The sequence below is a fragment of the Monosiga brevicollis genome, genomic scaffold (assembly GCF_000002865.3).
Source record: "Monosiga brevicollis MX1 MONBRscaffold_12 genomic scaffold, whole genome shotgun sequence".
In the NCBI taxonomy this organism is placed as follows: Eukaryota; class Choanoflagellata; order Craspedida; family Salpingoecidae; genus Monosiga; species Monosiga brevicollis.
Genome location: NW_001865049.1, coordinates 1,077,183 through 1,104,072, shown reverse-complemented (window position 1 = coordinate 1,104,072; position 26,890 = coordinate 1,077,183). Strand labels below are relative to the sequence as shown.

General features: G+C 53.1%; 1 protein-coding gene across 1 annotated transcript; it reads left to right on the top strand.

Moving 5' to 3' along the window:
• Positions 1-34: 34 nt before the first annotated feature.
• MONBRDRAFT_8856 (uncharacterized protein) lies at positions 35-26,307 on the top strand (the record flags this gene model as incomplete). The annotated part of the gene is made up of 20 exons (XM_001746466.1): positions 35-144; positions 815-987; positions 1,086-1,352; positions 1,470-1,586; positions 1,678-1,769; positions 2,400-5,485; positions 5,609-5,723; positions 6,394-6,555; positions 6,648-6,929; positions 7,126-7,585; positions 7,653-8,255; positions 8,340-8,469; positions 8,622-10,882; positions 11,092-14,494; positions 14,591-14,793; positions 14,868-15,036; positions 15,199-22,211; positions 22,920-23,204; positions 23,387-23,547; positions 23,641-26,307. 20 exons carry the CDS (start codon positions 35-37, stop codon positions 26,305-26,307), a joined length of 21,759 nt encoding a protein of 7,252 aa, XP_001746518.1.
• Positions 26,308-26,890: the final 583 nt, after the last annotated feature.

The following is a 26,890-nucleotide window of genomic DNA, read 5'->3' as shown; positions in this document are numbered from 1 at the left end:
GCAAGGCGCTCTGCAAGGCTCCCGACCCAGGGCCATGGCGGCCGTGCAGGCGCCGCTCGTGCAGGCAGTGGCCTTCGTGTTGGCCATCAGCAGCTTAGCCCAGGCCACGCTCATATGGAACCCGAATACGCGCTACTTCTTCCGGTTCGTCATGGCGCTGAGGCTGCGTCTGAGCTGATGCATGGTGTTTTTTTTTTTTTTTTTTTTTTTTTTTTTTTTTTTTTTTTGAACCCACCTTCCTCGGTGCTCTGTCGACCCTTGGCCGACGGCATGTTGATGATGATTCATGTATGCTAGAGGCACTTCGACCGCGCGATGGTCCGCCGAGTCGTCCCAGCGTTCCACCGAGCACCTATCAGGCTATCAATCTTTGACTTATGCGGTTTGTGCTTCACCCCTTATCTGTCCGTTCTGTTTGTCACACCTCTGGTCCTCACGCGGCCACGCCATTCTTGTTTAGTTTGAGCTGACGACGCTCGACGCGGAGGCTCAGGCGCAACTCAACTTGGGCAACTTGGTTTGCGCAACCTCACACCCGAGCGTCATGGCCATCAATGTCACGCAAGTACACGTTGCGAGCCATGGTACGCCCCCCCCCCCCCGCTCGGTTCACAGCCCTGTGTTTTGTTAAGCTCTAAGTACACGCTGACCGATGCTTTGCCTCTGCATCAGCGCAAGAGGACCAGATGTTTCGCCCAGAGTCTCTGAAAATCTGGTTAGCCCACTTGTCTTGCCTACGTTGGCGCTCGCCTGTATTCGTGACATATTATTTCGGGCCTAAGCGTGGCCTGATGTGACCTGCTTCCTCTGTTAGGCTGGCTTTCGCTCAGTGCCAAGACGGCCGCGTTGCCCGTGTGTTTTATGAGCCCCAAGACCAAGCTATCCACAGCACCCTGCCAGGCAACATCATAGCCACTCTGGCAGGTACTCTTCATCGAGGCGATGGCATGGGACAGCACAACTACACTGCCTTTGAAGACCATCATGGTACGGCATCTTGCTCCGAGCCAACTGCCCGCACGCCCTTTATCTTCGTAGTCCACTGGCCCCCCTCATCTCGCTTCACCTCGCTTGGATGTGCACAGATGCCTACGCCAACTACCGCACGTTGGTGGACAACGGGGAATACCACCACGAGTGCCGTCTGGAAAACCACATCCCTCACGCCCGAATGGCGACCTCCGTCAAGGTTGGTGGAATAGAGCCCTCACATCGCCCATCGACATCGCTCCTGTCGATGTATCCTGACAAAGACATGCGTCGATGGCAGACCCACGTTGTGCATGCTGATGGCCGTCTCCTTCGAGTACATGGCAATGATAATTACCTCTTTGAAGGCATGGAGCAACAAGGTTTGGACTGAGCCTGTTTGCAATATTCCACGGGTTATTTCTGCGAGCCTGATCCATGACAGCTTACCTAATCTCCTTGCTATTGACTTGAACAATTACCGAATCCCCATCTGTCAGGAACGGCCGCACACGCCACTCGCGCCGACGGCCAACCCGAGAATTTGTTTGAACAGCAGCGCTTCAGTGCTGGTCCTCATGGCTACGACGCCAAGTCAACATTGACCAATGACAAGGGTATGTCGTGTTACCCCCTCGTCCCGCTTCCCCATGCATCACAAAAGCAATGAACTTTAACCGTCGTTTGCTTCCATGGCATCTCTCTCAGGAAACCTCTTTGGTGCGTTTGCGGCGGACGATCACGAGCACGTCGTACACAATGGTTATGCCAGTGATGACACGTCCTCTCACAACTCCGAGGTAAATTTCCTCTGGGCCGTTCACAATCATTTGTATAATTTTATCGGACGCCTCACAACATTGCAAACACGCCTGTAGGGCGAGTTTAACATGGTATTGATGACGACCTCGCCTGCGAGCCATGTTATGGTCCCCCCTGGTCTGGACAGCAGCTCCCTGCGCGATTTTCTTGCCCTGCAGGTACAGAACTCACGTCACCCGAACAAGATTGTCCAACACACACCCCATTGTCACGTATCTGCATAAAAGGCTTATGGTGCCCACCCCACTTCATTGTGATATTTCTAATGATGCAACTAGCTGCCGGCACACGAAGAAGAAGAGTCGCCGCTTTTGCACGCCAGCCTGGTGTGCTTGGAACAATCTGCCGAAGGCGGTGTGTAGACCGGCGATCGCCTCATGACTCTGGATCCCGTTGAAATCTGCTCTGTCTCCAATTTCGCTGACCCACGTTGCCTTTAGACTCTCCTGTTCGGCCCAAGCGCATGGACTGCATCCAAGAGCTGCGACGGGCACTCCGCGAGCTTCCTATTGATGTTCGTGTGTGACACTTTCTGATCGTTTGTGTGTTCTCGCATGATTCGACCCAACTTACGAGTTCTATCTGCTCACTTCATGCACGACCCACAGGACATTCGCGGCGTGGTCGTGGAAACCATCCGTGACTATAGTGATGCCACGGCCACGGCGCTTGTGTACCAAGTCGTAACGGATCTGAAGGGTGGCGTTGATCTTGCCATTCAATACATGTTATTGGACTTGCTTCCGTTCAATCAGACGCAGCACGCCATTGCAGCTCTGGCTTTTGCTCAAGGTCCCTGCCACTCTTGCCTACAGTTTTTGCAAGAGGTGTGCTACGAGCCCAAGGAGCTTCCCCTCTCCCTCCAGAACGAAGACATTCGCGAAGGCGCTCTGCTCGCCCTGGGCGCTGTGCTATCACGCTTCCCCGCTGAGGAAGCCCATCAGCATGTCGGCCGCCTCGAGGGTTTGCTCGAACAAACGCAGCTCGAGTATCATCCTGAGGCGCGCCTTCGTCGCCATACCATCCACCACGACCATCGCCCGAGTGTATTGGCCGCACTTGGCAACACCAGACACCAGCGAGGTAATGACGCCTTGATTCGACATGCCCTCACGGCTCGAAACGACACCGACCCATCCATTGCAAACTCCATTCGTCATTACGCCATCGCCTCGTTGGCCCAGCTCAAGGACCCGGCGGGCATGAGCACTCTGCGCCGCATTGCTCTCGAGGATTCCTCCCTCGAACATCGCATCGCTGCACTGCGGTCGCACATCATGCATGCCAACGAATCAGACCACGAGACTCTCCTTAATGACTACGCACGCCGCGCCAATGAGCAACAAGACGAATATCACATGCGCATGGAGCGCCGTGAAGCCTCTGATGACGAGATCTTTCCTGAAGAGGAATACTACTGCTACCTGCATGACATTGAGCCTGGCCGTTGTAAAAATAAGTTTGCCTCACTTTCACGCAGCGAGCGCCTGGCTTACGCTGCAGAGATGGACTCGGACCCTTCTTTCAGTCCACGCCTGCGGCGCGCTTCATCCTCCAGTGCAGAGGCAAAGAGCGAAGCCGGCGTCCGAGACGGGGTTTTCACCACCGATCTCAACCTCAAGTTGTCGTATGGCTTCAAAATAGGCTCTGAAGCCGTGGGTGGGGGCTTTACTTCGACTGGCGAGCTGAAGCTTTACGTCTATGCAGATGGCTACTCACTCGATGTCTTGCTGCGAGCTGTCGGCGAGTGTAAAGCCTACTTTCAGGTTGGCTTTTTCGGCATCAATGTCAACGTGCTGCACGTGTTTGCTGGTTATGCTCTCTCTGCCGGTTACGACAAGAGCATTCTCAAGGGTATGTTCGACGTTAACCAGCGCACCAAGGACTTTAACAAACTTGTTGAAGTGATTGACGATTTGGGCGCGGGGTTTGAATCCTTTGCCGACTACGCCAGCACCATCTTCTCTACCGGTGATGACATGGTCTCCGGCCTTGATGGTGCTTGCCGGGCCAACGTCCAGCCTGTGATCACCCGTTTCAGCAATTTCACGGACACCCTCATCAATTTTCGACCCCTTAAAGTGGCGGGCAGGGCTGAGCAAACCAAGAAACTTTTTGAAATCGGCATCCCGCACCTGCGTAGTATCACAGGTGGACTGGCTGATAAGTGTGCAGCCATTGATGATTTGTTTGGCAAGTATTGGCCCACCAATTCTTCGACCCTCAAGCAATCCATCAGTGATATTTTCGACCAAATTGCCCTGCTTGACGAATGTGGCCCTGCAGCGGCGGCCTCAATCTTCTCCGAAATCCAACAAGTCCAACTGGCCATCGGCAACATTACCACGGCATTTTTTGACTTTATGGGCGCTTTGCAACTGGATGGCTCTCCGCTCCCAGAGTGGATCGACCCCGTTTCTCGGGCCAACACGGCTTTCATTGACCAATATGATGCGGCTGTGAAAGAGCTGAAGGAGCTCACCTCTGTGGTGTGCGAGCCCAACTCCACCGCTCCCGCTTGCGTGTCCTACTCCGCAAGTCAACTCGAAGAAGCCAAAGAACTGCTTGCCCTTCTGCAAGAAGACACCAGCTTTAACGATCTGCTCAAGCCTATCCAGGCCGTGTATCAAGTGGTAATGGGCGCCATTACCACCATGAATAACATTGCTGATGTGGCTGACACGATTCACGAAGTCGCGGCCAAACTATACGAGGCCTACATCCGCTTCAAAACTCCCAAGGTGCACAGCCTCTTTCCAGATACAGTCAAAGGCAATGATCAGTGTGGCTCTGGGGAGTACCCTGCCAACGAGCTTTTAGGGGCCGAGAACACCGACTCGTCGCTGTGGCCCGATGGTATCGGTCTTTCTGTGAAGTTGAGCCCGATGTGTGACAAAAAATGTCTCAAGAATCTTGAAAAGACCCCGGCACGCTTCAACAAGGGCAAATCGGGCATCAAGAAAAAGGGCTCAAGCTCCAAAAAGACAAGCCCGCCTTCTGCCCCAACCAAAGCGCAACGATACTACGTGCCTGCCCCGTACGATGGTAGCATTGTCGTTGTGCGCGGGGATTCGGTCGCAATTAAACCTAGCAAGGACGTGGGTGCCTATTTCTGGATCTCAAACGTCAAACTCATCCCTGGCATTGTGAAGGGATCCAAACTTCGGGCTGGACAAACTATCGCTGAAGCTCTCGAACCAAAGGATAGCGCATGCGGTCGATTCGTTCATTTTGCCGCCACCAAGTCAGAAGATGGCGAGGACCCGCTGGATCCACGTCGCTTCTTGCCCTTTAACCCTCTTGCCGGCTTGTTCGACAAAACACTGGACCTCGTCTTTCTCAAAGTGCTAGACTTCACGCTGTTCCAAGGCACGGTTGGCGAGGCAGCAAGTGCTGCAAAGGACTTTCCTGGCAAGACCAAAAGGAAATCAGAAAAGTCTTCACGACGCCGTCGTAGTGCCGCTGCTGAGCGCTGGGCGAATTTGACGGTCGCGTCTGATCGCACCGAGGTTGACTCACTGGTTTGGGTGCCCGATCATGACGCTGATGACGATGAGATCATCGATGTTGGAGAGTACGATATGGTTTACTTGACGCGCGACGGCGCGGTGCCCGTTGGCGCGCAACGACAGCGTCGTGCATCGAGCTGCAACGATTTGGACTCGCCCGAAGACGTCTGCATTTCCGGAAACCTGTACGTTCCGCGTTTGTTTCTGTTCTTTCATATTTTTTATTTCTTGTTCCAGTTTTGGCTCTGGTTTGGGTTTGGTCTTCTTTTCGTTGTCATACTTGACTGATGACCCAACCCTTCGTCCAGGGGCCCGTTTACTTCGACCATGACGGTTTTCCAAATGCAGACTCGGTTTATCAGTACGTATGACCATGGCAAAGTGGCACCATGTTCTCGAAACTTCACAACGCTCAAGTACTTGGTTTGTCTTGCCGTGCACATTAGTCGGAGGTGTACTTCCCATCACAATTCGCGGCGAGGTTCTTTTCGAGGGTGGCATGAGCTTTGGTCTGCGGTTTTGCTTCATGTCAACCACAATAACACGTAGGTGGTGTGTGGTTTTACGCTTTTCAGGTTTTTCTTTCCTCTTTCTGGGGGGTTCGGTTTTTTGAAAAGAATCTCATGGCTATACTGACCCACTGCAGCAATCATTACACCGCAGTTCAACTTTCAAGTCGCCATCAGTCTTGCGGTATGTCTGCTGTTTTGTTTTCATGTCAACAGAAAGGACTCGCATCTTTTTTTTCATCTGGTTTGATTGTGTAGATCGGCGAATGTATGGTGCTCTGTGGTGGTCTGACGCTTCGAGGCACCATTGCCGATATTCGTCTTCCGATTTCGCGTCCTGTGCAATACTTCGTACGTCGGTTCATCCTCACTTACTCGACTAATGGGTGAAGATTTGGTACCCATCTTGACGTAACCTGCATGCTTGTCTTAGGCCTTTCCATACGAGAAATGCACTGTTGTGGACATGATCTTGATTCCATTGAGCATCTCATGCGAAGCCTTTGCGGAGGTGTGAAGGCCCTTTTTGAGTTGGTAACGCAAACTGCTTGTGCTGATCCTTGGTCGCGCCCTGCTTCTTGTAGACGATATTCAGCACCATTTTCCGAGCGACGCTCTTCTCCTTCTCAGCCGCAGCAATCGAGAAGAATTTGATAAGGACTTGCAGCAGTGAAGTTGACGAGTCTGGCCCTTTATTCGCGCAAACCAGTTGTGTCATCAATCAGACTATCGGAGAGGATGTTGAGGTGGGTTGTCATGTCTTGTAGCTTTCACTGGCATGCATCTTGTCAAGAGTTGTAACGTCACCTGTTTAACATAAAGATTTTCCTCCATATAGGTGCCGTACCTTGCCATATACTTTCAAAGCTATGAGGCTGAGTCAGCTGTAGACAAGATCTTTGTTTCGGTCGGCTACAGCAAGGATGGTACGGAAGTGTTGAATAATAGAGAATTTGACAAGGACACGACCAAGGTACCCCTGGAGTCGGTTCCCGTGGATGAAAACAAGATTGTCTTTGCCAAAGTGGTGTCGCAAAATACTTTTGGTGTCAGTTCGACCCAGTACTGCCAAACTGCGACAAGATACGATGTCACACCACCTACTCTCAGTATTACAAACGTACGTCATGCTGACACGCCCAACATAAAGCTTGCTATCCTATGATGTGACATTTTTGTCTCACGTCTCTCGTATTTGGGTCAATTGGACGTCACAGGACTACACGATTCAAAGCCACGACGAGCGTATCATTGGGGGATGGACGGCTGACGATTTGTCTCCGCTGGTTCTCCTCGAAATTTCTGCTGGTTTGCAGCCTGCTCTTCCCGTGTTGGGAGACGGGCAGGGCGCTGACCTTGTGTCGTGGACCAACCGTCTGCATACTTCGCGCTCCGGCAACCTGGACTTTGCCACAGAACGCAAGCTGCGACATAACGAGATTGTCTACCTCAACATCCGGTCCAGTGACGACAAGCTTCTCCTTTCCACGTCGCAGGACAGAGGCATTGTAGTGGACCTCACGCCTCCTGAGCCACCAATTGTGTATGATGAAGCACGCTGTGATGACAGTGCAGGCACAACCTCCAACAATCTGCCCCGTAGTATTCGCACCCAAGCCTGTGACCAGCACCGTAACGAGCTTGTCTATCATGCGTGTGAGGCTGCTGAAGTCTTGGACGAGGTTGCATCGTCGATCGGATCTCGCTGCGCAGCTGACGATGTCACACCCCATGACAATCACCTCATCTTACACGACGCGATGGGGTCAATTGATGGTACGTGTGCGCCGCAAGTTGCTTCTTCCGCTACCCTGCTCAGACTAACTTTGTGACACAAAACTAGGCGCCTTTATCAGCAACCATCGCACATATCAGCGCTTTCAGGATTTTGTGGAGTTTGGCTGGGACCCCGCTATTGACCCAGAGACACAGTTGTATGCCACTTTGTGGGCTGTCGGCACACAGCCCTGTGGTACTGATGTAATCCCGTGGCGCCACTCCGATGGTCGTGCGGCTGGGCAACATGGTCTCGATCTTCGCGAAGGCGACTACTACCAGTCGCTGTACTTTTTCAACTCGGTCATTTTTGGTGGGCCCATGTCCACACTAGCATGCCAAACCATTCCACTGAAGGTTGATGTAACACCGCCTTCGATCGTCGAGTTAAAGGCCACCGTGGGCTCCACCCAAGGCTCTCTCGCGTTCAACATCACTGCATGGGACAAAGGATCCGGCCTAGCGGCCCACCGAGTTGCACTGGGTGTGCTCCCGGTTGACGCATCGCTGGTTCCCTTTGGTGGAGACATTCATCAGCATCCGCAATTTGAATACAGCTTTGGCAAACTTCCCGATGGTGTCTACATTTACCCACAGCTGGAGACGTTTGACTTGGTTAATCTCTTTGCTCGCGTCGGCAGTAACGAACCTTTGTATTTCGATACAACACGTAAGTCAGCTCTGCCCGCCGCGGCTTCGTCTGTGTCTTTCAACGCAACACATGCATTTGCTGATGCATCAACTCCTTTTGCAGCTCCGCTGGCTGGTGAAGTTCAGGATGGCTCTCAAGTTGAGCAAGACTTATCGTTTACCAACGATCCCTCCGTGGTGGGCGTCAATTTTGCTGACTTTCGTGACCCGGATACCGGCATCTCGTCGTACTGGTTCGTGATTTCTCGACCCGTCATTCTGTTGACGCTTTTTATTTTTATTGACATGTTATTTATTTTTCTGTTTTCTTTTCTTTTCTTTTCCCTATGGATTTTAAATTCACTTCTGTGTCTTGTCGGATGTATGACACATCATCACGCTTTAGGTGGATCGTCCGAGCCGGATATCTCACCAAAACTGGTTGGGTGTTCAATCCAAACGGCGACGTGATTGTAAACCAGTCCCTACCGTTTTATGCTGCGGCGGGTCGAGTTGAGCTCGCGGAGCCTCTCACCCATGCGACTCGCTATTATTCGACCATTACAGCTTATCACGGCGGCTTGGATCTTCTCAGCGTTTCGGCTCGCTCTGATGGTTTCATGGTGGATCTGACGTGCCCAATTGCTTCCCCGGGACGTCGCAACGAGCTTCAAATTTTGACAAGCACCGCCCTGGCCGACTGCGTTTGCATTGCCAACAGCGACGCCAGTGCATGCCCGGCCGCCTCGTCGGGCTATCTACGCGACGGGCTTTCTGCCGACTGGACATTAAAGGCTGGCCAAGTCGCGGATTGGACGTACTCATCGTCACTCCATTCTTACCGCATGTCCTTTACGGGCTTCTCGGACCCGGAATCCTCCATTGCGCGTCTGGAGGTCGCAATTGGCAGTCGCTCAGGCTCGGTTGTGGATCCCGAAGCTTTCTTGGATTTTGCAGACATTGATGTTACTGCCACCACTTTTGTTACGGAACGCATGTCCTTTGCCGACGGCGCTCATGTTATCGGCGCAGTGCGGGCAACTAACGGAGCAGGCATCAGCACAGTTGCTTTTACGGATGGTCTTATCATCGACGCCACGCCTCCGGTGCTGCTGTACGCTGTCGACGGCGAGGTGGCATCTAATCAAAATGAGGCCGAAGACTCGCAGCACTGGGTGTCGGGGTCGGGCAGGCTCGAACAATCGTTCGCTTCCGTAGACCCGCACTCGGGGGTGGCACGCGTCGAAATCACGCTTTATCGTTTTGTTGGCTCTGCGCCAGCTCTGGAACTACTGTCGACCACAACCCGGGTTACTGGCCAGAGTTCGCAAAGCCATCATGACCCCAATGGTCTCGTCATCGAGCTCACCACTCGATTAGACGGTGGTGTTGACATTCACTCATCCATTGATTTTGCCAATTTGCCTGTCATCAGTGATGGCGCGACACTTGCAGCCCGTGTACGAGTATACAACAACGTTGGACTGAAGACCCAGCGCTACACGAGCGGTGTGCGCATCGACTCATCACCGCCAGTCATTTCAGACGGGCCGGCTTTGGGGTTCGCGAACAATATTGCCGACAGCCGGCGGGATGCTGCAGGCTTTGTCTTGGTGGAAACGCCCGACACGCTTCAGGCCTATTGGACGGTCATTGACTTGCAGTCAGGCGTAGCTGGCTGTTATCTCAGAGCAGGAACTCTACCTGCCACCCAATCCGAAGCTGCAAAGAGCGACCCAGCCAGCGCAACCTTCACACCAATGGCACAATTTAGCAGCGGGGGCATTGCTACAACTGAGCTTTCACGCTCGACGTTGATGCTGACATCCCCGCTCACTACAGACCAATACTATCAGCTTGAGCTCACCTGTCACAATGGCGCGGGCCTCTCCAGCAGTGCGCGATCAGAGCCTTTCCGCATGCCGGATGAAGATCGCATCGGTACAGTCGTGGATGGCCCGACCGTCAGCTTTGATGTGGAGATTCAGAGCCATCTCCAGGTGGCTGGGCACTTTTATGGCTTTGCATCCGAGCTATGTGGCGGCATCCACAGTTACACGTGGGGCCTCGGTACAAGCCCATATGAGACTGACGTAGTCCCGCTTACGGATGAGGAGATCCTGGTACAAGGGACGGAGGGCGTGTTTGTCGCTTCCCTCCCAATCGATGATTTACAAGGGCAACAGCTGTACGCACTGGTGCGAGCCAAGACGCTGTGTCGCCACCACGTCTCCAATGACCACCCTGGAGTGGAGGGGGCGTTTGGTCAGCATTTCTTGGACGCCGTGTCGTCTGGCTTTCGTGTCTATCTCGACTCTTCCACGCCAGACTCCGTATCATTGTCCGTGGATACAAACCAGACCCAAGTCTTAGAGCGTCAGCTCGAAGCCAATGTATGGTCGCCCATCACCATGTCGGCTGGCGTGGTCGCACGTCATTATACGTTGACCGCCACTTCGGAAGACGGCAGCAGGACGAGCACCTACAAGCTCACGTTAAGCCCTCCAATGGAGGACGTTGTGCGTGTGCACGTTTTGGACGAAAATGTTGATGTGTTGAGCTATGAGAGCTTTGGAGTTCGACAATTGAAGGCCACCCTGCCATTCGAACAAGATCGCATCACTCTTAGCATCGATGTGGCTCACGGCGAGCCCGTCTTTGTCAACGGTTCGTTTTTGAGTCTCAAATGGTTTCACTTCACTCCGTTTGCCGTGAAGGACATTGGAGTCTTTGTCTCGCATGTGGCGCTGTTGTGATCTGGATCGTGGCCACCCTGTTACTCTTCTTCATCATCGCTTGCTTATGTTTTCTTGACGGCATGGCTATGAAGCGCGTCTGCACAACTCATCCCTCACGTATTGCCCTGCTGTTAATAGATGGCGCTTCAACTTTCTCCGTGCAAACCACCAGCAGCCGGGCTTTTCCCCTTTCCACTGTTAACGACGATACTCTTTTGACCTTTTGGCGAGGCGAACAGATTTTGCTAGAATTGGTAGTCGTCCGCGAGAAGGTTGAACTGCCGACAGAAGTTCAGCTCGTCCACGATGGGGTGCCCCACTCTATAGGCTTGGCAGACGCAGCCGCGACGATCAATATTCCGTACCAAGTGCGCGTTTTCGAGCTTTCCTTCCCTCACAATAGCCACACCTGGGAGTGCAGCGGTGGTAATCTTCAGTTGACAGTGCAACCGGATGTTCCAGTCTCAGTTTCGATGCCGACGACCCTCTCACAGCTTGTGCTTACTTGCAACTTGTTTGACCACGACCTAAGCTTGGAGTTGACGGTCAACGTGGCCATGCCCACCATTACAGCTGAAAGCTTCAGTGTGTCCGCCACTGATGAGCTCACCAGATCACTATCGGTCGTGGCTACAACAACCGGCGGAGGCAATTCCTGGACGACCGTCATCTCAGCGCCCAGCTCCATAACTCTTCTGGCCGTTCAGGTCGATGGTCATGCGGTTGTGGTGGAGGACGTACAAGGCCAGGCCATGCATACGAGCATCGTGTTTGTGCTGGATCGATCCGCAGGAGCCCGCACATTCAATCTGTATAGTGGGGCTGCGATGGCGACGCTCACAGTAGAGGTGCAATCTCTGCCTCCCTCGACCGACACCTGTCTGCGCCAGCTAGACATCAATGGCTTGACAGCCATCGATCCCTGTGCCGACGAGGGCCTTGCTACAATTGCTCTGGACGCAGATGCACTGACGCTGGCAATCGCACCAAACCATCCGTTTGTTTCCATCACCTTGTCAGTTCATGATACGATCAATGGTGTTCTTTTGGAAGCCTCCAGCAGCTTTACCTCGCTTGCCAAACGTACGTGGAGTGCCCCCTTGCCGGAAGGCATCCAAGGCAATTCCGGCTACCAGGGCATGGTGTTGACCATTGCGGTACAGGCTGAGGATGGCACAACTCAGCAGGAAATGGTGTATGGATTGCACATGGCCACTGTGAGTACAGATGCTACCTTGCCACACGTGGCGGTGGCTGCTTTGCACAAGGGTACCACTGCCAATTGGCAGGTGGAGGTGGAAACAGCCGCCCGCTACGTGGCCATTTCTGTACCATTTGACACTGATACCATCGTGATTAACTTTCCTGTTGCGGCCACTTCTACCTGGAGGGCGGTCATTGATGGCAATGCCACATACGATGGAACGGCAGCAACGGAATTGGCGCTTCCGCGTCATGTCGATAACACGGCTTCCGAAGTTGGCTTGACTGTTACTGCGCAAGCAGGTAACTCAGAGAGCTACCGCATCGTGTTTAACCGTCACGAGGCCACGCCCACTGCCACAACGATGCTCCTCGAAACTCATAGTCTGCCAACGACAGAGGACATTATGATTCCTTGTGGGCAGACGACTGTGGACGTAAGCGCTCAAGGTCAAGACCCTTTTGACTTTGTGCAGGTGGCCACTGCAAGCGGCGTGCTGATGACCAACGTCTACCCCAATAGCACGACCAACTTAGGCCTCGAGTTTGCGTCGGGAAGCAGCAACCTCACGCTTTCGCGGCGTGTGGGTACAGTGTTTGAGTCACGCACATCAGCCATTGTGCGCCTGCGTGTGCCTCATCCGTCATCCGTGTTCAAAAAGCTTGAACTCCATTGCAATCAGGGCTCATCTTGGGATCTTTTATCCTCCTTTGGCCTCTTTATGGCCGATGCCAAGACGAGCATTACTGTTCCTGCGCTGTGCTCAGAGTGGACACTTGTGACTTCGCCGAACAAAGATTACGCTCCCGTGCTCACGGCAGAGTGGGCTGGCCGACAACTTTCTACCAGCAAACATGGCAACGTGTGGTTCTTGCCCCTGCCCGACGACGATCTCAACCAACTTGAAATCAGCATTGCACATGCTTGCTTTGAAGTTCTTCTTACGGTCAACGTGGCGCGAGAAGCGCCCAGTTCTGATCTGAATATCTCAAGTATTGATGTTCGAACAAGCAAGGGCATGCTGATGAAGCTCGACAAAGACCAATCTGAGCACACCATTGCTGTAGCCACACATCAAGGCCTTGAAGTTCGTGTCCAGTCCCCACATGATTTGCGCTTAACCATGATGGAGACTGTGGCAGCGCGTTTGGGTTTCACCAATTTGGCCTCAGCCCTTGCCACCTGGTCCGAGTCCACAGGCGATAGTTTAACCGTGCTCGGCAATGTCTCCTGCCCAACTGGACTGTCACTGAAATCTGGCGTTTTTGAAACGGAGCTTGGATGCTGGGAAGTCAGTCCAGCACGCGTCCCCCTTGATGAGGCAGAATCCTCACGCTCATTCTCAGTCTCTGCGCTACACCCGAATATTCTGGGGCTTAGCTCGGATTCGGTATCTTCAGCCACATTGGTTCGAGATGTCACAAGCCCAATCGCTGATAATGCAGATATGAATTGTGAGTTTGATTCGGACAGTTCGCAGCTTTCTTGCAGTTGGCAAGGCATCTTTGACGAAGAAACGCGGATCCAGGTCCAGGCTCTTATGGTCGGCTCGCAGCCGGGTATCGCGGATCGTGTTCCTGCGGTGGATTGCGGCTCCGCAACCCGAGTCAGCGTCTTTGTCAAGGAGTGGGTTCAAGGCGATCTACTTCACCCATCTCTCTTGGCCTTTAATGAGCTTGGCGAGAGTGTGCTGTTGTTTGCTCACCCGGTCATGGTCGATGCCGTTCCGCCAACTCCTCCCTCAGAGCTCTGGTTTGTCCCGCGCTTGCATGACGCGATAGCTGCGGAACTGGCACAAGCCTTCTCATATAGTCAGAGTTACAACGCTGGCGAAGTGGTAGCATACCAGGGCACATTCTATGAAGCCCGTGTCACCGTTCCAGAGGGCGCAGGTCGACCCGATGCCAGCCACTTGTGGACCCGTCTGGATGCCACGGCATGCTATCTTCTTGAGGATGCTTTGGTGATGCGCTGGAGCAACGACACCACGGAGGCCATTAGTTTTTCGGTTGGCTTGGGCAGTACTTCTTCCACGCCAGATATTGCGCACTGGCGTCCAGTCCCTCTCGATCGCACATCGGCAGTTTTTCCAGGCGTGAACGCAGCAGCTGGTAGCGAAGTTTATGGCTTGGTCCGAGTCGAGGATCACTCGGGACAGGTTGTGATCACATCAACCTCAGCTCCCTTGATTGTCACAACTTTCAAACCCAATTTGGCTCTTGCAGATGGCCCAAACCAAAACGACGTTGATACTTGGACACAATTTGACCGGGTGTATGCTTCCTGGTCTTTGCTCGGCGTCTGCGAGCCCCAATCAATCACCCTCCGCTTGTTGAGGTTTGTACTGGCATGCAGATGCGCTGGAGCTGCATCGCTATCCGCTCCTTCGATGCTCACTTTGACCTGACCACGCTTTACCATATTACTTTGCAGATCTGACGGGCTTTTGGTGAGTGAAGATATCATTTGGGATCTTGAAATGGATGAAACAGCCCCAGAGCAGTATGCCGTGACCAATCTATATCATATGGAGCCCAATGGCGAACAGCGAGAGGGTTTGCAGAGCAGTCGACGATATTTCTTTGAGCTTGAGATTCAGGACCAATTTTCGGTCAATCGCAACATGCGATCAGATGGTGAGTTTAGAAAGTGGTGTGGCTGATTGGCTGTCTTCTTAGCTTCGACTTGATAATTTGTTTTCATGCCATAGGATTTCGCTACCTGGACTCCAGCCCAGATGTTGGCCCGATCATGGATGGTATCATGGACTATGATATGGACTATCAAGAAGATGCCCATGAATTCAAGGCCACCTGGCACACATGTGTCCAGCGCAACGACAAAGACTGCTTCGGTTCATACGAAGTTCCTATCATCCGGTACGTTTTGGCACACTTCGACCTTTCTGTGATTGGCGATCATCAGGTCAAATCGGTCCGCTCGGCTCTTTTTACGCATATGTGTTCTCACTCACCCCACCCTTTCTTTTGTTTTATTTTCTTTTTTATGCCGTGGCAATGCTTGTGAATGTGTCTCCAAAGGTATGAAGTCGCATTTGGGACGGGAACAAGCGAGAGCAACCTGGACAATTTGCTACCGTTTACGTCTGTCGGGCTGGCCACGAGCTATACGTGGAGAAGCACCACACCCATTGCAAGCAACACCACCGTCTACGCTAGTATCCGTGCCTTCAGCGCTGAGACCTTGTACGCCACCACTACTTCCGACGGCATTATCGGTGGCTTGAACAAGTCCATCTCCACGCCTCTTCTCTTTTTGAACCGCAGTGCATGGTTTTCCGACACCAGCAGTGCGCTTCTTGTGTCCTGGGATGAACCAGAATCAGCCGTTCCACTCAGTCAGCTGGAGCTGGTTGTGAGCTCTTCCGGTCTACCAGCCTGGACGAAGCGCATTGAGCTGGACCCTTCTCTGACCACCCATATCATCAAAGACATCTCAGCCTTGCGTCATCTTGATACACTTCAGGTCCGCCTTACGGCCCACAACTTTGCTCTTGGTCAATCCACGGGCGAAGTGGCAGCCAAGGTTGATCTCATTGCCCCCACGCCGGGTACCTTGCAACCAGTAACGGATGGTGCTTCAGCAGAGGATCTTGTTTGGTATGCAACTGAGGGGAGTGTGTTTGTGACTGTATCTGGTACTTTTGATGCAGACAGTGGTGTGGCTGAACAGGCGGCGGCTCTGGTTGAAGCTGATCGTCAAGCCTGTTCTTTGTCGACACTCAGCTGTGCAGAGCTAGCTGCTACTGTGACCGAGGACGACTTTACGACGCTCGGCAATTTGAGTGCCTCTTTCAATCTGCTCGCGCTGGAATCAGACATTGATGGCACTGCCGAGGCTCTACGTACCATTGTGCGCATTCGCGATGCTGCGGGCTTGCGAGCTTTTGTGTGCTCGCCTCTCATCATTGTAGATCAGACACCGCCCCGGGCTGGTGCCGTCATCATTGGGACTGAGATTACCTCCATGGCGACACCGTTTCTCAAGAAGGTAGATGATATCAACTTGACTGTTGCCCTGGCACACCCACCGGCCGATTCCGAATGCAGTCTGAGCACGGCTTTGGCGACTTTGGTGCCGGTTGTCGTTAATACGAGCGTTCGCTGTGGAGTTGATTTGTCCCGTTGCACGCTGGAGCGGTTTGCAGTACTGAATCGTGCCTACACATTACCACGATTATATAATGCTCGGGCTCGCCCAACAAGCTCCAACGCCTGGCGCATGAGCAGCTCGGTTGTATTTCGAAAAGCTTTCTTTGGCAGCGCGTTGGCCTTTGCGCCTGCGGCTCCGGTGATGGGTTCATACTCGGTCGATCTCATTCTTCCGTCTCGCGTGGGCATCAGCGTTGATCTTGCCTTTACAACTGACGTCAACCATTTTTCGCCGCCGCTGATAAGCGTAAACAATGCGGACGAGGATGCTGACATCTTTTACAACGGCCCAAGCGGTTATGGTATGCAGGCAAGCTGCATCGAGGAAACTGACACAGGTTGCATTCTCTCTGTTGCGCTGTGGTCATCAAGCAGCGACGAGAAGTCAGCTATTGGGTTGACCTTGTCAAACGTTCTCAACTTTAAGCTTGAGTTGTCTCTTCAAGAAACTATTTCTGGCGTGGGTGTGATGACCCTGCTGATTGATGGCCGACAGCTCGTTACCAAGCAAGATTTTGAACTGCTTGCATCTTCTACGCTCATTGTCGGTGCCATGCCTGATTCTCGCTTGATGACGGATGAGACTGTTCTGGACATTGTTGATGAAATAGTGATTCGTGAGCTGCAAACGCCCATCGCTGCCACCTCAGCCGTGTGCGGGGACGAGCGCTACTATGCTGATCAGGAGAGCCCGATATTGGCCATGAGCTATGGTATTGTCGATGCTCGCAATGACACCGTGGACGCATCACAACTTGTGCCTTTGTCTCAGGTCCCGTGCATGCCTTGCAATACCGACTACGCTTGCAGCAGCGACCTCTGTGATCCAGATTGTGATCTGAATGACGCGATTGTATTTGACGGCTTGATTACTGGTCTATCTCCTGGCAGACAAACATACTTCTGCAAAGAGGCCGAGTACAAGGGAGCATGTCATGCCAGCTGCCCGGATAACACCTATCGAGACACTCGGGGTGTGTGCCAGGATTGCCATGCCCAGTGTGCTGACAACTGCTACGGACCTTTTGCCGACCAATGCTTCTCCTGTGAGAACCTTCAACACGGTCGCATGTGCGTGGAAGCGTGTCCCAATGGAACGTACGCCAGTGCGGAGGGCGTGTGTCGCGATTGCGACTTGTCTTGTGATGGCTCTTGCTCGGGACCTACTCAGTGGGAGTGCGAGTCCTGTTTCACTGGCATGCGAGTGGCGAGCCGTGGGGACGTAGTCTGTCACTCAGAGGTGGCTTGTCCCGATGACAGCGCACCAATGAATATGTCTGACGTGTCTGCTCATTTTTCACGCTTGGGTGGGCTGGACAGTCTGTGGTTGAACCGGTTTGAAGCGACCGCAACTTTGGATGAATTTTGCTTCCCCTGCCATGAACAGTGCTTGGATGGCTGCACAGGTCCCTTAGCCTCGGATTGCATCTCATGCCAGGGCCCATATCTGACTACAAGCAATGGCATCACCTGTGTGCCCGAGTGTCCGGCGCGCTTCTTTGAGAACAGCACCACGCTTGAGTGCCAGGCTTGTCATGAGCGCTGTGACGGCCTCTGCACCGGCCCTGACGAAGACCAATGCGTCAATTGCCCGCGTTTTGCCTTGAGCACAGGTGGCTGTGTCAATGCCTGCCCAAGTGACACGTATCCAGGCTCGAACGGCGTGTGCTACCCGTGCGCATGCAACGCAGGCGCAGTGGGGGGTCTTGTGGCCGGATTTGATCTGCCCTCGCGTCATTTCCCAGATGATTTGGATTGTGGCAACGGCACGGCCGGCAACTTGATGGTGGTGCATGATTTGGTGATGGCCGGATCACTTGCCTGCTATGTAGGAGAGCAGAGTCACTTTGATGGGCTTGTCAGTCGCGGTCTTCTGATTGACGGCACCAGCCCACCTGTAGAGCTGCAAGGCACCACTGAAAATGTCAATGCCACCGTGCTTTTGGAAACGCTGGACGGTCGACGTCGCATGGTTCGCTTATTCTTCCACCGTGCGCCAGCATCCAACAACTCCCTTGTGAATGAGCTCTTTGTGGCGGCTGACACTGCTTTCGTGGAGAGCAATGACGCTGAGGACCTGACATACCTTGATTCATCGCCGGCTTTTGATGGCAAGCTCGCTTTCGAGTATGAAGTGACAGTCGCATACGCAACGCGCCGCCTGAAACTTGCCTGGTTTACCGATGTGTTTGCCACCGTCAGTGTTGTGCCTTTTGCTCGTGTCAACTCCACCTGGGGGCATCACGCGGCCGTATTTGAGACGACCGGCACAAGTGGCGTTGTTCAGTTGCTGGTCACTAGCGAAGATCAGGCAACAATGACCACATACACGATTCGCTGGACACGAACGCCACCCTCAATTGAAGACCGACTAGCCTCCCTCGCAGTGGAGTCGGTGGAACAGAATGGCGTAGGTCAGATTCTGACCTTGTCGCCTGTTTGGCACTCGAATCGCGGCAACTACGTCATCACACTGCCGCATGCCGCTGCGGCACTGACGCTAAATATGAGTGTATACGATAGCTCGGGCGCCCGGGTGTTTGTTGCGGGGCAGCTTGTGGAGGGACTCTCCGTACAGGTGCCCACACCAAGTGGCCCGTCCCAACCCACTTCTATCGTCATCAGCGTCCAAGCGGAAGATTTGACCGTACCACCCCGCAGCTACACGCTCTTCCTGACTCGTGGCAACCCTTCCACGACTGTGGCTTTGTCTAATTTTGAAGTGTCTGCACACCGACACGTGACCGTGTCTGCGATTGGAAGCACGCGCAATGTGACGCTTTCGCCCGTAGAAACGCAGCTGACTCTGACGAGCTTGACCGCGATCGGACCTCATGCAACGCTCGACATATCCGTACCGGCGCCCGCCTCGCATGAGTGGACGGGCGATGGCGCGGTGTTGATTACGGGACTGACAGCGGCAACAAACACCATAACAATCACTGCATGGGCCCAGGATGGGGTCACTTCCAGTGTGAGCACCTTGTTTGTGCAACGCGTTGTGGAAACTTCACTAGCCAAGGATTACTCGATTGAAGGCTTGACGGTTATTGATCAGCTATGCTCCGATGGGGCTGGTTGCCATGTCAATGTATCGCGCACAACACGAACAGTGTCACTGCGGGTGGTTGCTTCATCTGAGCACTTTTATCTCAGAATTTCCAACGCGATTGGCTGTACTGCCAGTCTGCAAGAATGGAACGAGCTTGGCATTGTTTTTGCTCAGCGCTCAGCAACGTGCTCTGTGATGACAGAGTTTTGCAACTCTGGTGACGTGTGCACGGCTATGCCCATAACTGTGGAAGTGCATGGAGCTGCTTGGTCGCAAATGATGGTCAACGTGAACGTGACTGATGCTCACGGCAAGGCACAAACGGCCATTTTGAATGGTGTGGGCAATAGTACTACAATCTACGTGGACCAACCGTCGGGCCCTTTTACTGTACTGGTCGAAGCCATGGATGAGTTCATCACGGTGGGGGATTCTGGTGCTGCCCTTGTGACCACGGCCACAAGCCCGCTTCAACTGTCGGCTTACGATGCTGTCCGTGGAACAAACGAGGTGCAAGAGCTTGTTTTTGCCATTGCACGCGGCAACAAGCCTTGCATGAAGGCGCTGATGATGCAAGTATCTGCCGAACGCGCTGTGGCTGTCAACACCTCTCGGGCGTACCCGGAAGGCGTACAACTGCCTGTCAACACCAGCCAGGTCAGCATAAGCTATGAGCTGCAAGATCCGGCCTGCCAGGTCCTCATCGAGCAGCTTGTGACCACTGATGATGTCACCGTGACTCAAGTTGTGAGTGAAAACGGCGCTTCGTTCCAGGTCGACATCCCCGTGATAGGATCGGTGATGCTTTCATTCACAGACACAGTCAATAACCAAACAATTTCGGCAACGATGGACATTCAGGCTGACTTTGTAAGTCAAGAGCCTTTGATTCGAGACGTTGTGCCGCTTGAGGTACCTGCCCAGCTGGTGGACGTCGTGAAATTGCCTGGTGTTGTGGATCCACTTGCACAATTGCACGATGCCAATCCCCGCTTTGGGGATGACATTCATGTGACCGTGCCACACTCATATGACAACGTCTCTCTGCTTGTTCGTGTGGATGAGGGTGTGCGTACCTGGTGGACGTTTGACGCTCTGCCTCGACCCATGCCTAACTTTATGCCTGCGGTCAATGACACTTTGAGTGGCAATTGCAAGGTGGTGAGCGGTTATGGTCAGATGTCACTTGAAGGGCGCATTGGTTCTTGGCCTTTGGAAGTACTTTTGGCGGACCTTGCCTCGATTTTGGTCGCCACCAACGTGACAACGTTGCAAAATGTGACAGTAACTCATAACGTGACTACTAATGCAACGACCGTGGAGCAAGAGGTGTCAATTCGAGCCAACATAACGACGCTTGAGTGGCAAATTCCAATGTATGACGCTGTTAGCAAACAATTCCGACGCGCCGATGGCAGCGTAGTTGCCGTTGACGAACTATTTATCAACTCACCAGTGACCCCTTTGCTCATGGAGCAAAATTCTTCGACTGCTTGGTGTGTCGGTAGCCTCGCGCGTGATTGCACGACGTGCCCCGCGGGGACCATGCGTGCTGCCTTTGGCCATGCGTGTGTCGCGTCCTGCGCTTACGACGCAATTCTTGTTGATGACGCATGCCAGTCATGTCACTACAACTGCTTGGGTGGGTGCACGGGCCTTACTGCCAGTGACTGCTCGCCAGTATGCACGCAAGCCTTTTCAACGACGACAACTACTACCACGACCACCACGATCTCCATCTCTCCTTCGGCACAAGCCTCCTGTCCACGTTGTCGCGTAGCTGAGCTCAACGGAACATGCCTTGATACGGACTGCCCCCCGGGCTACTACAAGGAAGAATACACGCTACGCTGCTTGGCCTGTCACGAGCAGTGTGCCAGTGCCTTGTCCTGCAGTGGCCCGATGCCCTCTGACTGCCAGCTTTGCGCGGCCAACACAACAGCAAAGGATGTTGACAGCGAAGATGCCGCGACCGTGGCGCTGGAATCCTTGCGTGAATGCGTGACGAATTGTCCAAACCTGACCTATGTGGCACCTGGCGGTCAGTGCCGGGCTTGTCACGAAAACTGTCTGTACGGATGTTCGGGACCGACTAAGACGGAATGTTTGATTGACCCGAGCCGTAACGTGACCCATGGGTGCCGTGCTGTTGACTACGATGGCTCGTGTGAGGCTGTTTGCCCCATCACTCACTTCTCAAACAACACCACCTGTGCGCCATGTCACCCCGAGTGCCAGGGTTTGGGCTGTGGTGGGCCCTCAATTGACAACTGCTTGTTCACGGAAACGTCTGGTCAGCAACGCAATGAGAACAGCACGACAATCACCTTCTTTGCACCTGCCAGCTATCGATTTGCCATCGCCATGCAAAACGCCGCTGGGCTTACCTCGGTATCGCTGAGCCCTGCCACCACCATTGACCTTACTGCGCCTTCCTTTGTGGGAGTAGTTCGCTTCGTTGATCGTGGTTATCGCAACCGCCCCATCGAAGCCCTTCGAACCTCCAGCGAAGTATATTTCCGCTTTAGTGTGTTTGAGCTCGAAAGCCCAGTGGTTCAGGTGGATTGGCGCCTTGAGATAAGCGGCGTTGCCCGAGCTCGGGGCAGTGTGGATCTGGATGCTGACTTTATGGGCGGTACTTTGGTCGCTAACGCCGCCAATCTGACGCTGGCTCAAGGCGATTCGGTTGCGGTTCATTTGTTCGCGACTAATGCCGCTGGTCTCGTTGCTGAGACCACCAGCAACGCCATTTCGGTTGACTTGACACCGCCCATTATGGATTCTTTTGTGATGACGGCACAGTCCGCGGCTATGGACCAAATTGCAGTCGGTGCGGAGACTTTGCCGGCGTACGCCTTGAACACCAGCTATGAGGTCAGAAATTTTGCTGTGCTTTGACTTTCCGCCTGCCCTGACATTTCTGAACCATACCAATGCAACTGTGTCCTCACTTTGATGCGCATGCCTGTAGCTCAAATTTGTAGGCCACGACGAGGAAACCCAATTGTTTTCCTACTGTACGTAACTTGCTGTCTTGGCTGTGACCTTTTGAAGTTGCAGAGAAAATGTGTTGTTTGGCCGAATTCGGCTCACATTAAAATTCGATTTCAATGCTATAGATGTGGGAGTCGGCACAAGCATGACCACTATGGATGTTTCACCTTGGCGTGCCGCGAACAGTCCATGTGCCATTGACGAACCTGAATTGACGGCCGTTGTTTCTCTATCTGGTTTGGACCTGAGCCCCAAGTGTGGATCTCCTCTGGATCAAACCAATTGGGCAGATCATGGCCAATTTGAGACCTTGCCGCTTCCTCTGGCCACCCGACTGTACATTTGCGTGCGCCTTTCAAACATCGGAGGCTTGCTATCGACGGCCTGTTCACAGCCTTTCCTTGTCCTTCGCGGAGATGGTAGGTTGCGGATGTTGCGGTGATTGGTTGTCGTGATTTCGTGCGGTGCTTTATCATTTGTCAGTCTTGACGCTGCGCTGTTGTGCACTCATACCTCGCATGTCAATCATTTTTATCCAACACAGAAACGATTGTTAATCAACCCGTCAGCGACAATAACAACTCGGTCAGATTTGATATTGGAGCCAACGCCGATGCGCGCCGCCGGCGCGATGCTGCTATCCAGACCATTTTATTGGACACGCCTGATGCTGGCTTTTTGTCCAACATGTCACTTATTTCAATTCCTCATGATGTGGACGAGGTGCAAACAATTCTGGACAGCAACAGCCTGGACCCTTTGACCTTGGAAGAGTCCAAGTTCTCGTTGACCTCCTTCATGCATCCAATCAATGACACCTTGACAGAAGGTCGTTGGGCATCAACCCCGATTGGTCTTAGCCTTGGTCTATCAATCACGCTTGCATCGGGAGATGTACCTCTGCCAAACGGTGCGTTCCTTTCAAATAAATCGTGTCCTCTTACCATCGCCGCACCGCACCGCTCGATGTTGCAGTGTGCATTCTGACTTGACTTGACTATTGTTGCGTAGGTCCGTGGGTGATTCGGGCCAACGTCCCAAATTTGCCTGCCGACGAACACTTTGAATGGTTCGCCTGGAATTTGTACTTTCAAGCATGGTTGCCCGTCGGAGCGAGCTACTGCAACGTTTCGCCACCAGAGAGCAATGTGGCAGACGAGTATATCACTCAAGTGCGTATTTTTTTTTCTGCCCTCGCTGCTCTGTGTAGACCACACAGTCCCCAAAAGTTCTCACTTGCTTCATGTGATGTCCTTGGTGTGTAGCTCTGTTCGCCGACGCAGCATGAGGCCGAAGTCAGTTTGCGCGTGATGATGGGGGACTGCGATGTTTCGGGTGGGGCCCATTGTCAACATGTACCCTTTGAAGCCGCTTCCAAGGCAGACTGTGAGGCAGTTCTTGAGGCCATTTTTGGAGTCACCACGGCCTCACTGAATCAGTCGACGCTGTCCACTTTGGTTAATACATCCAATTTGATGGCACGGCACGGGTTCAATGCCTCGATGAGCAATGTCTCTGCCACCTCCTGCCGACCCTATATTCTGCGAGGTCCCGACACCTCCATTCACCTGTCACTCAATTCGTACGATCCAAGCGCGCACTGCCATGCACCAATGGCATCAACAGAGGCGCTTTTTGTGCGTGAGGATGACTTCATCTGGCACCCCATTGCATTGAACTTGAGTGATGTCGACGGTGACACATTGATTGTGTCTGTGGACACGGTACCTAGCAAAGGCACCGTCCGATATGATGATGGTACTGAAGCATGGTACTACATGAGCAATCCCTACCGCAATGGTGCTGATTCCCTGACGTTCCGCATTCATGAAGCCACCTTTGATGCTTACGGTTTGCTCAACCCATGCACGCATATTGTCAGTGATGTGTTGATGAAGGTTGACGTCTTTATTGAGCAGGTCAATGACCGACCAATCTTGCAGGTCGACAATACGTCAGTAGTGAGTGTAGGAGGCGATCTCCGTCTTGAAGAGGATGTGGTTTACGTGCTCAACCTGATGACTGATGAGGATGAGGAAATCTCGTTTGATGTCACGGTGGTCGAGTATGATGAGGGTGATACCATGGATCTGGTTCTTCTCGAACCTTTGGCCAGCGACGCCGAGATTGTGGACGAAGCTGCCCGAGGCACGTTTTCTATGGTCGAAGTGGCCCGTCGTGTGGTGGGTGTAGCCTCTACCATCACTCTGCGTGTGACTTATTCACCACCTCACAACTGGCCCCGTCCTACTAATACCACGGGCGTGGAAACGACAGTCCTTGCTATTCGTGATTCCTTTGCTGAAGACCCCCTGACTTCAGAGCAAAGTATTGAGCTGCGAGTTCTGGTTCGTGAAGTCAACGACGCTCCGGTAGCCCGCAGTGTACGCTGGCTTCTCAATGATTTCAACACGAGCGTCATCGTGCCGGTGACTGACATTGAGTGGTCCTTGACCAACCTTTCACTGGAACTGATCAGTCTGAGCCATGACCATGCCCAAGCCCACGCCGGCTTGATTTCCGATTGTTCTGCTCTTGAGAACCTTGAGTATAAGCGGCGGGTGGTGTTGAATGCTACAATGGAGAACGCGAGTCTTCCTGTACATCTGGCTGACTTCACATCCGCTAACCGCTCGCTGTGGGTTGTGGCAAACGAGCGCACCATCACGTTGGAGGGATCCTTGAACGGCACGCGCTCATCGGATGTGCTCGCCTTGCGCGTCCACGATCAAGATTATTGCACTTTTGCGATTGTTTACATGGAACCTGCAAGCTCAGCAGCAAGCCGTGCGATATGGAGTATTGTCACGAATAGCATGAACCTCATGTTCGTTTTAATAGCAGCAATCGTGCTGAGTCGCCGTGAACTCCATCGCTACTGGCATGCCAAGAACCAGCTCTTGAAACAAGTGCGTTTGGAAGGCGATTATCGTATACCAGAAGAAGTTGAGCTGCAAATGCAGCGCACACGTACATTGATCCATGCGGCCGGGGCGCTGCTGCTAGCCTTGTTTGTTCTCAGTCTGTGCGCAGCATCAGTTGATCTGGGGCTTGGGGCCAACGTATCGCTTACAGTCTTGGTGCCATTGTCCGTCATCTTGATTTTTGTGCTGATGATTTGGCACCTTCGATCTGCGTCACGCTTACTAAATGACGAAATCCGAGCAGCAGTAGAACTTGAGCTTTATAACCGCACCGTTCGTGACCGAGTTCTTGGCCTGTGGGCTTCGCGCTCTGGTCTTGATGACGCCAAGCCCGTGGCTCACTCAGGCAACAAGATTTTCAAGTGTGCATCTTGTGGCATCATCTACCCAACGGTGGCTGCCTTGGCAGCACACTTCCGTTTCTTGCATGAGCGCAACTTTGAGTTGACTGTTGCGGGCAAGCGGCGCATCCGGAACGAAGTCTTGGATGTCAAGGCGCTGGATGTAACGTTGCGAATTCTGCGGTTGTGGCGTCAAAACGCTCGCAAATCGGCCATTCTGCGGCGCGCACAACTGCCAAAACACTTGCCATCTACCTTGCCCTCTGTGCGAGGACTGAGCGTTGCCCCTTCAGTTGACTATACAGCACTTCGAAACATGTTGGTGACCGACACCGATGCGGATGGGATAACCTGGGTTCAATCGCCCGTCCGCCGAACACGTCGACTTTCTCACAGCTCAAGCAAGGGGCGTTTGGACTCGGTGACCTCGCGGCAAGAGGAAAACCGAGACGAGGCCGCAATGTCCCGCCACAATTCACGCGGATCATTTCAATTTCCTTGGTTCAGCTCACAGAGAGGCCGAGTGAGCCCGTCTCTGTCAGCCAACACGCAAGACACCTTTGCAGATGGGCCGCGAGAGGTTTGGACTCAGCGTACGCAGATGGTGCGGGCGAATCGGGATTCAGAAGACCATGGTGGTTATCTTGAGGTCGAGGATATGATGTAAATCGTGAACCTCTCTGTCTGTTGATCGTTTGTGTGAACTCGTCTTGTGCTTGGTTTGTGAGGTAGGCGTTGTGTTGCTTCGTCTCGTTCCCCTCGTGAAGGAGGCTCCGCTTGAACGGCCACCAGCTTTGCGGTTTTTACGTCCATGTGCTTGAGGGTGTTGCTGGCCCGTGTCAACACAACCCGTCTGAGCTCTGTGGCCCCGTTGTTTTTACTGTTGGTCAGCATACAGCAATTGAAATCGCCAAATTTTGACCTTCGAATGGCGTCATCGAAATGTCATGGTGCTATCTTCCCAAAAAGTCTCCCTGTTGATCCAATCACATTGTAGGGTTGTACGACTCTTTTCTATCGGGTCTCGAGTTTGTTGATCCCATTGAAGTGCGTCGCATCTGGAAATGTGACATTTTGTTCTTCTGCCAACCAATCCCTCTCTCTCTCTCTCTCTCTCTCTCTCTCTCTCTCTCTCTCTCTCTCTCTTTCTCTCTCTCTCTCTCTCTCTCTCTCTCTCTTTCTCTCTCTCTCTCTCTCTCTCTCTCTCTTTCTCTCTCTCTCTCTCTCTCTCTCTCTCTCTCTCTCTCTCT